The 11482-nt window shown below is 44.9% G+C and overlaps 1 protein-coding gene across 1 annotated transcript in view; it reads right to left on the bottom strand.

The window, feature by feature from the left end:
• The window catches only part of LOC145362277 (cyclin-dependent kinase-like 1), a 58665-nt gene that overhangs the window by 4465 nt on the left and 42718 nt on the right, over positions 1–11482 (bottom strand). The window contains exons 4-8 of the mRNA XM_080218365.1: positions 10647–10737; positions 9229–9429; positions 6978–7060; positions 4266–4322; positions 3552–3707 (exon numbers count right to left, since the gene is read on the bottom strand). Of these exons, the coding sequence (XP_080074491.1) occupies positions 3552–3707; positions 4266–4322; positions 6978–7060; positions 9229–9429; positions 10647–10737 (588 nt within the window). The remainder of the gene's footprint in view (positions 1–3551; positions 3708–4265; positions 4323–6977; positions 7061–9228; positions 9430–10646; positions 10738–11482) is intronic.

The following is an 11482-nucleotide window of genomic DNA, read 5'->3' as shown; positions in this document are numbered from 1 at the left end:
ATCCTGTTTTGGTAGAAAAATTAAGTTAATAATTAATCTTTGAATTGGGATGGCTGAGTTATGTGGAAGAGGAGGAATTTGAATATTCAGATGTAGAAGATATTCCAGTGGATAAGACCATTAAGAAAGTAAATAGATTACAGTTTTTTTTAATCCATTCATGGGACCTTGACTGGGCCAGCATTTATTGCCCATCCCTAGTTGCCCGAGAGTCAACCGCATTGCCTTGGCTCTGGAGTCACATGTAGGCCAGACCAGGTAAGGACATCAGCAAACCAGATGGGTTTTTCCAATTATCGACAATGGTTTCTGGTCATCAGTAGATTCTTAATTCCAGGTTTTTTTTTTATTGAATTCAAATTCCATCATCTGCTATGGCGAGATTTGAACCCAAGTCCCCAGAACATTAGCTGAGTTTCTGGATTAATAGTCAAGCAATAATACCTCATGGCAAGAGATATAGAAAAAAATTGAAGTGTAATGGTGTAATAAATCTTTTATATTTGAAATCATTTTACTTACCCCCACACTCCGAAGGTGCGTGGGTTAGGTTGACTGGCTATACTAAATTGCCCCTTAGTGTCTCGGGATGCGTTGGTTAGAGGGATTAGTGGGAAAGATATGCAGGATTATAGGGATAGGGCCTGGGTGAGATTGTTGTCAGTGTGGACTTGATGGGCCGAATGGCCTCCTGCACTGTAGGGATTCTATGATTGAGTGGTGAAAGCACGCAAGTTTAAAACTAGTGAAAGGACAGCATTTTTAAGTGATTTATAAAGCAGATAAGATAGCTGAAAATTCACATAACCATATTCTACAAATTAAAAAGGGCAGACAATGGCAGAGTGGTTAGCTCTGCTGCCTCTCAACATTGGCTTCAATTCTGACTCAAGTCATTGTCTGTGTGGAGTTTGCATGTTCTCCCCACGTCTGCGTAGGCTTCCTCCCACATTCCAAAGATATAAAGGTTAGATGGATTGTCCATGATAAATTGTCTCGGGATTAGCAGGGTAAATACATGGGGTTATGGGGATTGCGACTAGGTGAGATTGTTGTTGGTGCAGACTTGATGGGCCAAATGGCCTCCTGCACTGTAGGGTTTCCATTCTATAGTTCAGTGATCAACATTGAATCAGGTTGTCTTAGAAAGTAGCCCACCAGGGCCAAGAGGAGTGCTAATGACCACTCTCCTAAACCATTTACAAAACATCCAGACATAATCTGTATAGTCAGCTGGGTGTGGACCAATTTGGCAAATTATTTTTTAAAAAAAAACACCTGTTAGGGTCATCTGAGAGACAGAGAGGGGAGCCATTCTATCTCTTCTCACCTGGTCATATTGGAAACTGAGAATGTGTGCAAAACTTTGAGGATCATAGTTGAGGTAGTGCATGCAGTTTGGGATGCTACATTATCAAAAGTATGTTGAGGCAATATAGAGGGTACAGTGCTGATTCAGCAGGATGAGGAAGTTCAGGGACTGAGGAAAAAAAAACTTACAAATGTTTTTGTTAAAACGGAGGAGATTAAGCAGTGATTTGATAAAGGCATTTAGAAATTATTAAAGAATGGACAGAGCAATAGAAACTGATAATTTCCAGTAATTCAACAAAAATATGCAAAGCATTTGTACAGCACCCTTCACAACTATGAAATATCTCAGACAGAAAGAGGTACTTCAGAAGTGCAGTCATTGTAATATTGGAGACACTGCAACCCAGAGGGTAGCACAGTGGCAGAGGACAGTATGGTAGCAGTGGTTAGCACTGCAGCCTCACAGTACCAGGGACATGGGTTCAATTCTGACCTCAGGTGTCTGTGTGGAGTTTGCATGTTCTCCCCATGTCTCTGGGAGTATCCTCTGGGTCCCCTGGTTTCCTCCCACAGTCCAAAGATGTGCAGGTTAGATTGTCTGGCCAATGCTAAATTGTCTTTGTGTCAGGGGTAAACAGGTGGGGTTACGGGGGAGGGCCTGGATGGGATTGTGGTCAGTGCAGGCTCGATGAGCCAAATGGCCTCCTTCTGCACTGTAGGGATTCTATGATTTTTTTGAATGTGTCTCGCTTAGCCATTTCAAAGAGCAAGCCACATTATGGTGGGTCTGGAGTCGTATGTAGGTGACTAGGTAAGGATGGCAGATTTCCTTCCGAGGGATAATAGTGAACCAGATGGGTTTTTACAACAATCGACAGTAATCATGACCAGTAAACCACTGAGACTAGGCTTTAATTCCAGACTTTATTAATTGAATTTAAATTTCACTAGCTTTTGAGGTGGGATTTGTTCCCCACAACACTAGTCTGGGCCTCCGGATTACTAACCCAGTGACAGTTCCACTGCACCACCATCTCCCCAACACTTCCTCAGTGCTGCAGAGTCAGCCTTGATATTTGTGCTCAAGTCCTGAGAATAGAACCCACACCACAACCTTGCGAATGGGAGGCAAGAGTCATGGGCTGGCACAGAATGAGGCACTGTAGATACAGGATTAAGTGCAAACTCTTTAGGATAGAGAGAAGAAAGTTTTAAGTTTTGAGGCTGTGGAGTGTGCTACAGGTTAGTGATTGAGGCAGAGACCATGTCACCATTTAAACATCAGATAGAATATCATTGAAGAGCAGTCATATGAATACAGTTTCTTTCTGTAGTGAAGGCCTTGATACCAACAGCAGGTTCACATACAATCTCTTCTAAAATTCTCATATTTCCAGCACTACCTTTTAGAAAATCAAACTTTGGACTGGGGCTAGCAGCTGCTGACCAAGGAGGGCATACAGAATTAGTAAAAATTTTAAAGTTAAAGTTTATTTATTAGTCACAAGAAGGCTTACATGAACACTGCAATGATGTTACTATGAAAATCCCCCCGTTGCCACAATCTGGCACCTGTTTGGGTACACTGAGGGAGAATTTAGCATGGCCAGTGCACCTAATCAGCACGTCTTTCAGACTATGGGAGGAAACCTACGTGGACATGGGGGAGAATGTGCAGAATCTGCCCAGTGATAAAAGCTAGGAATCAAACCCAGGTCCCTGGTACTGAGGCAGCTGTGCTAACCATTGTGCCACCATGTTGCCCTCGGACGACACTTGGGGTGGAAGATAAACATCAACACGAATTCATCGAGTGGCTTATTCAAAATGGAGATCGGGGGAATTTATTCTCTTAAGAAGGTTGTGAATCTTTGGAATTCTCCCAGAGAGCAGTAGAAACTGAGTGATTGAATATATTCAAAGCTAAAACAGACTGGTGTTTGAATTATACGGAAATAGGGTTGTGGAGAACAAGCAGGAAAGTAGAGTTGAGGCCAAAATTAGATCAACTATGATCTTAGTGATTGATGGGGCAGGCTCAAGGGGCTGAATGGCCTACTCCTGGTCCTTTCTTTAATATTCTCAGTGATATGTAACTGCTAAGGAATGTGATACAACTGATAAGGCTCTAAAGCCTGCACATTATCCACATCTTGTGGCTTACAGTTGCATGTTGATCAAAAATGGCTGGGCAGTGGTGAGTTAACCCCAACAATCAACAAAAACTGAGCCCTTACCCCTGGTGGACGCCTGCGTGACATCCTCTCGTGCCGCCTGTTAAGTTTCTCAGCATCTCTGCTGCTGTCCATCTCCTCGCGGCAGCTGTCAAAGTGCGGATGCTGCAGCAACTGCTCACACGTCAGCCTCTCCGTGGGGTTCATCATCAGACAGCCCTGGGCAACAAACAACAAAGGTGTCATATTTTCACACCGAGCCCATTCCAACTCTTCAACATCGTCTTATGTTGGGATTGTGCACAGAGTTAGCAGAGACCAAGGCAAACCCACCTGGAGCTGAGTGAGGGAGTTATGGTGAGGTGTGAGGTAAACAATAACCCCTTACAGTGTGGCATTTGTCAGCTTTACAGTGAAATGTACATCAGAGCATCAGCAAAGGGTGTGTGGTATATCTGAATGTTGCAGTGAGGGTGTGAATATGACAGAACTTTACTAGGGGTGTATCAGAATGTTACTCAGTTGTGGTGTAGACAGTACTGTTAGGTACACACAAGATTACAGTCTCCAGTACAGCAAATAGCTTAAATGTAAGCAAGTAGCACCGAATTGAACAGTAGTCAGTCTTTGCTTTCAATGTTACTAATTCCATAGTCCCAGGCAACATCAGTCAACTTGGAGTTAACACAGCCCATTCTGCATGGTGTCTCTGCCTGGTGTTATCTGGGATGTTTTCACACTGTGATAGCTTGTGGGCCGATGAAACTATTCACTTACCTTCATTAAGTGAAGGGCCTGAGGAGAAATGTTGGGAAACTTCACCTCCAATGGTTCCTGGAGGAACAAGCAAACACGTTAGGACTCTACCTGAGCCTCTTTCCATTCTGGAAGGTTTGCTATCTTGAGATTCAAACCTCTTCTTTACTCTGTCTCTGGTCCTGCCCCGCCCACTTCTCATTAAGGTCATAGATCACAGATAATTTCATGCACTGAACCAACTACATTGCAACCCCCTCCCCCAAACAGACCAAGGCATTGGCAATGCGGTCATAGAGTCATAGGCCAGAACTCTGCCATAGATTCGGAGCAGGCAAGAGTCCGACAACAGAAATCTCTGGTCTTACCCAAGCGAGGCCATAAAATCCCGCCCATTTAGTTTTACAGCAGAGAAGGAAGCTCTTCGATCCATTATGTGCGCCAGCCACCAAGCATCCATCTATTCTAAACCCTCATTCTATCACTTGATCCTTAGCCTTGTATGCTTTTCAAGTCCTCATCTAAATGCTTCCTCAATGTTGTGAGAGTTCCCACACCTACCATCTTTCAGGCAGAAGTTCCAGATTCCCACCACATTCTGGGTAAAAAAGTTTTTCCTCAAATCCTCTCTAAATCCTGCTCCTTATCTTAAGTCTGTGTGCCCTGGGTTATTGATCCCAATACTAAGGGAAAAACTTTCTTTCCTTCCAGCCTACATATATGTCCCTCATAATTTTGTACACCTCAATCAGGTTCTCCCCTCATCCTCCTTTGCTTGAAGGAAAACACCAGCCTTGCCAGTCTCTCTTCATAGCTGAAAAGCTCCAGCCAAGGCAACATTCTGGCAAAACTCTTCTACACCCTTTCTAGAGCAATCACATCCTTCTTACAGTGTGGCAACCAGAACTACACACAGTACTCTAGCTGTGTCCTAATGAGCGTTTTATACAGTTCCATCATAACCACCCTGCTCTTATAGTCTGTGCTGCAGCTAATAAAGGCAAGTATCCCACGTACCTTTTTAACCACTTCATCTACCTGTCCTGCTGTCTTCAGGCACCTTTGAATGCACCTCAAACCTCTGGTTCTCTGTACTGCCTAGTATCCTCCATTGTGCATTCCCTTGAATTGTCAGTCCTCCTAAAATGCATCACCTCACAATTTTAGGGGTAGGATTAAGGTTAGGCCCCCAAGCTTCTCTGGAAAAATAACTAATGATCTTACCTGTCTCACTAGCCTTGTTATGTGAACAGGCTGCCTATCAACCTGTAGTTTCAACTATGAGTTAACTAATTTCAGCTGCAGAAACATTTGGGATATTACCGTTGGCCTCAGCACCCCTGGGTTGGTGGAGAGAAGGGTGGGTGGCTGATGGGGAAAACAGAAGGGATAGAAAGGAGTCAGGGTTTTGGCTTCTGATCACCCTCCACTCTATATAGGTACATGCAGCGGAGGTGAGAGTGGGACTTGATGCGACGGTGAAGCTCTCCCTCATTGAATGGCCCACCAGCGCTTACCATCTCAGCTCACACTCTTTGGATAGGGCCTTGGGGGTCTGCAGCCACCCTATGAAACTGACCTCCAGTTCAAAGCAACTTGGTGGAGGAATGGAAGCAAGGCATTGACTGAGGAAAATTACAAACAGTGACAAAACTTTAAAAAACATTCTTAGGTAACTGTAAAGCACTTGGGGAAATTAATACCTTTTTTTCACATTTTTCTATCTCTTTTATTCTTTTGGTATGAATCTCTAAAGTTCACAGTCCCAGTGTAGTACTGAGGGAGTGCTGCACTGCCAAGACATGCTAGGTGGTGTTTAATGAAGGTGACAAAGATCTTGATCAGCAGCTAGAGAGTCCCATGTTGCCCCTTTTTGAGGAGCCCCTCTGAATTAAGCGCCAATATTGCAATTAGCAGGGCAGCGGCAGGGCCTTCCCCAGGATGAAGGATCTTCAGGGCAGAAGACCCGCCTGCCGACAGCAGTCAAATCAGCAGAGGCCTGCAGCTCTTCATTGCTGCATTCATCCAAGGACTGCTGAGGGACCTAGGCCAAGGTGACTGATGGCAGGAAGTGGGGGTGGGGGGGGGGGGGTGGTGGAGGAGTGGGGTTTGCTGGGAAGGGATGGGTGGAAGTGGTTCTCAGTGGTCTCCTCCCCTCTTTCCAATGCAAGGTTCCTTGATCAGGTACCCTCAGCCCAGAATTCTGCAAAGCTCCTAACTTAGTAAGTCCCCCACTTGCTACCAGGTATATACCAGTGGCAGCAGACTTAGGCCCTTCGTGCACAAAATGCCACCACGAACTTTCCAGCCATGGACTTAATTGAGGCACAAATAGGAAAGCAAAAGGGACCCCAGCCACTGCCCTCTCACCCGATTAAATGACGACCTCACAGAACTCACCGCAGAAATTCCACCCACTGTTTTTCAAATAGGAAGTTAGCAGAATCGCAATGAAAGATCACAAGGCACTATTTCAAAGTTGAGCAGAGATGCTATCCTTCATGTCCTGGCTAATATTTATCTCTCAAAAGACATCACTAAAATAGCTGATCTAGTCACTATCTCATTGCTATTTGTGGGAGCTGCTATGTGCAAATTGACTGTCACATTTTGTGCAGCAATGACTAGACTTTATAAGTATTTCATTATCTGTAAAGTGCTTTGAGGCATTCCGAGGCTGTGAAAGGCACTATACAAATGCAAGTCATTCATTTTTATAAAGGCGGTTCTTACCATGATGTCAGGAACAGGAATGTTGACTCCGCTGAAGAACTGGTTGGTACTGAAAACCTTTTGGTGCCGAGGGATGAGATCCCCTGTAGGAGCAGAGAGAAAACAGAGTCTCTGAAGAATGTGATCAAGGTACAGCATCAAGGGAGATAAATGTCACTGTCTTATCCCAATATTCACACAAGCTCATATATTGGGGATGACTAGAACTGAACTGAATAGCATAATGGGATCTTTATAAACAAGCTCAGTAAATATAGGAGGATCACAAAGCCAACACTGAGCCCTGATATTAAAGGAGGACTCCCCCAACCCCTTGAGATATTGAGTTCTGAGAGTGAGGGCTTACACCAGTTAGCAGTGTTTTCCATTCAGTAATTTCTTACAAAGACATATGGTGGGATGTTGATGGCTGTAGGAGGTAAGGGGTAGGATGGTCACTCACAGTCCTCCAGAATATTCAAAAAAAAAATTGACCAGCATTTGCTAAAGTTCCCATGGCAGGCTGATACAGAAAGTGAAGTCATATGGGATCCGAGATGAGCTGGTAAGATGGATACAAAACTGACTTGTGCATGGAAAGCAGAGTAGCTGTGGAAAGGTACTTTTCTAACTGGAGATCTATGACAAGTGGTGTTCCACAAGGATCAGTGCTGGGGCCTCTGTCGTTTGTAATATATAATCGATAGGAAAATGTAAGTGGTCTGATTAGTAAATTTGTAGATGATACAACAATTGGGGGAGTATTGGATAGTGAGGAAGATTGTCAGAAGATATAGCAGGATATAAATCAGCTGGAGATCTGGGCCAGAAGATGGCAGATGGAATTTAACCCAGACAAATTTGAGGTGATGAGATTTCGAAGGTCTACTGCAGGAGGCAAGTATACAGCAAATGGTTGAGCCCTCAGAAATATTAGCATATAGAGGGATCTAGGCATGCATATCCACAGTTCCCCGAAGGAGGCAACTCAGGTGGCCAAGGTGGCATTCGGCACGCTGGCCTTCATTAGTCGGGGCATTGACTATACGAATTGGAAAGTCATGTTGCAGCTCTCAGACTTTGGTTAGGCCACATTTGGAGTATTGTGTACAATTCTGGCCGCCACACTACCAGAAGGGCGTTGATGCAATGGAAAGGGTACAGAAGAAATTTACCAGGATGTTGCCTGATTTGGAGGATATGGACTACAAAGAAATGGTGAAGAAACTTAGATTGTTTTTATTGGAGAATCAGACGATGGGGTGGGGGAGGAGGGGGGAGTGCGGTACCTGAGAGAGATTTAGAAGATTATGACTGGCTTGGATAGAGTCTTTTTCCCCAGGGTCAGATGGTCAATTACTCAGGGGCATAAATTGAAAGTGGGTGGGGGGGGGTTTAAAAAAGAAATGTAAGGGGCAAGTTTTTCCACATAGGTGAATGCCTAGCACACGCTGCCAGAGGAGGTGGTGAAAGCAGATTCTATGACAACGTTCAAGAAGCATCTGGATGGATACATGAATAGGAAGGGAATGGAGAACTAGGGACCACAGAGGCAAGAGAATTTTAGATTAGAGAGGCACTTGTCGGCACAGACTTGGTGGGCTGAAGGGCCTGTTCCTGTGCTGTATTGTTCTTTATTCTTTTATACTCCCCCGCCAGCCCCCAAGCTATCTTCCAGGATGGAAGGTCTTATCGAGTCTGACTTTGCAAATGGGGGCAAGGCAAAGCTTCTCTGGAGCTCAAAGTGGGGTGGCAGCATCACAGGAAATGTGACTGACCAGGGCGGGGGTTGCGACCCATAAAGGAACAGGTCGAGGGCTCATTAGGCAGATCGGGAATCAAACACAAGCAGCTTAAAAGCTATGGTGGGGATCACACACACGGCAAACTCATCAGCTACAGTGAGAGACAATTGCACCCAATGAGGATAAACATTTGTAGTTCCTGGAGGCACTTCATAAGAAAACCACTGGACATGAAAGGTGTCCACTACTGGATAGGAGCCAGACAGCTGAAAACCAGGCTGTCCAGTATAAAACCGGATCAGCAGCCACCCTGTTAAGGGGTAAAATGCTTCAAAAAAATTACAATCTAGGCAAATCTGCCTCAATTATGACACTCTGGGATGACAATCAGTTACGATGCCTCTTTGCAGCATTAATTGCATATTCAGTATACTCTCAATTCATTGGTTAACACAATCTGTTGGACATGACAAATGTATTCAATGCCAGAGAGCCACAGCTGGAACTGCCCCAGGATGCGCACTTACCCAGCGTCCTCCTAATTAGATACAGCTGATCGACATCTGACCGTCCAGGCCACAGAGGATTTCCCGAGGTGAGCTCAGCAAAAACGCAGCCGATTGCCCAGACATCCACCGGGGCGCCATACTGCGTGTCTCCGACCAGTAACTCCGGGGCACGGTACCAGCGAGTTGCCACGTAATCCGTGTAGTCATCCCCCGGACCAGCTGGAACACAGTGAATAACTTTACAATGCCAACATGTCAGCATACACCAGTCATACCCCCATAATGCAAACAGTGTAGGCCCCAGCAAAGGCCTCTATTCCAAACCATCTGGGCTCCTCAGACAGCTCTGGTTTATCAACTGCCATCTTTTTCCTGCCTTAACAAAAGAATGACTTAGTGACTTTCATGATCTTGAGATGCCTCAGAATGCTTTACAGCCAACCTGAAGAAGCAGAGACTCAGTTTCAAAGATGGTACTTCCACCTGTTAGGCAGCACTCCCTCAATACTGGCAAGGGAAGTGAGCACTTCCTCCTCATCAGGTGAGTCACCTGATGAAGGAGCAGCACTCCGAAAGCTTATGCTACCAAATAAACCTTGTTGAACTTTAACCTGGTGTTGTGAGACTATCTACTGTACCAGAACAATTGAGGGGAGGAAGCGGGAATGGCACCACATCCCTTCCAATCCCCAAAACTGAATCATTATCACATACTCCCCAACCTCCCACCACATCCTCAATGTTGGTTGGAAAATTCCTGTTTTATTCTCTTCTTTACACGGCTAATCGGAATTTCACAGCAGGAACAACATGCAGCAGTTAGGGAAATATTTGGGATTGTTAAAAATTCTTTTACATCAAAATAATTACGAGCTGTTGCAAATTGCTGGCTTGCCCAAACATAAGGTATTCCTGTTGTATTTTAACCTGCTTTATATAATTTGAGATTCTGAATCAAAACATCCTGACTTGAGTGTTTTTATAAAAAACTCCAAAAGATGTGGGGGTTAGGTTGATTGGGCATGCTGAATTGACCCTTAGTGTCCCAGGATGCGTAAATTAGAGGGATTAGTGGGTAAATATGTAGGGATATAGGGATAGGGCCTGAGTGGGTTTGTTGTTGTTGCAGACTTGATGGGCTGAATGGCTTCTTTCTGCACTGTAGGGTTTCTATGATTCTATGAAACAATGGGCAGGATTTTCTGCATCCCCCAAGGCGTGCTTTGTGGCAGCAGAATCGGCCCACCATTGGCTGGCTGTGGGATCTACTGGTCCTACCACTGTCAATGGGGTTTACATTTGCAACCGTCAGCATTGCTGTTGTCAGGACTGGAAAATCCCACCGGTGCAGACAGCAAGAAAATCCTGCCCAATACGCTGTTACTTTGCTGACAATAGCTCAGACGCCCCTGGATAGAGAAGGAAAACAAACTCACTCAGGATTCTTGCAAAGCCAAAATCGCAGAGCTTGATGACTCCATGCTTGGTGATGAGGATGTTCTCTGGTTTCACATCTCTGTGGATGCACTGGAGATAGATTCAGGCATTAAAAATTAGTCAGCTGCTGTAAATAATTTGGCAGCACAGATGCAAAGAGGACCTCGTCGCACCCCCGACGCAGCACCATTTCATCGATTTGATTTATTGTCACATGTATTGACATAGTGAAAAGTATTGTTTCTTTTTGTACAGACAAAACACATCATTCATAGAGAAAGAAACGAGAGTGTAGAATGTAGTGTTACAGTCATAGCTAGGGTGTAGCGAAAGATCAACTTAATGCAAGGCAAGTCCATTCAAAAGTCTGACAGCAGCAGGGAAGAAGCTGTCCTTGAGTCAATTGGTACGTGACCTCAGACTTTTATATCTTTTTCCCGAAGGAAGAAGGTGGAAGAGAGAATGTCCAGAGTGCATGGGGTCCTTTGCCGAGGCAGTGAGAAGTGTAGACAGAGTCAATGGACGGGAGGCTGGTTTGCGTGATGGATTGGGCTACATTCATGACCTTTTGTAGTTTGCTTGACTGAACGCGAGTCAGGATGTAGCACGTCTTATTTTGTCGTGAGCTCAAAGGCTTGATGTGCAAGTGGACATTTTGAGCTGTGAACTTGTGGCTCCCACAAAGAGCCAACCTTGCACAACCCAACTCATTTCATTTAGCGTAACCCAGTACCGGGTGGGACTAAATGGTGGAGTAGGGGTGTAGGGTAAGGGGCTATGGCACCAGTGTAGCAACATAGTTGAAATCCCATCATGGTGAGGTTGCAGAAGTGAA

The sequence above is a fragment of the Carcharhinus amblyrhynchos genome, unplaced genomic scaffold, assembly GCF_965287045.1.
Source record: "Carcharhinus amblyrhynchos unplaced genomic scaffold, sCarAmb.v2.hapA scaffold_37, whole genome shotgun sequence".
Taxonomy (NCBI): Eukaryota; Metazoa; Chordata; class Chondrichthyes; order Carcharhiniformes; family Carcharhinidae; genus Carcharhinus; species Carcharhinus amblyrhynchos.
This window is presented reverse-complemented; position numbering and strand designations above follow the sequence as displayed.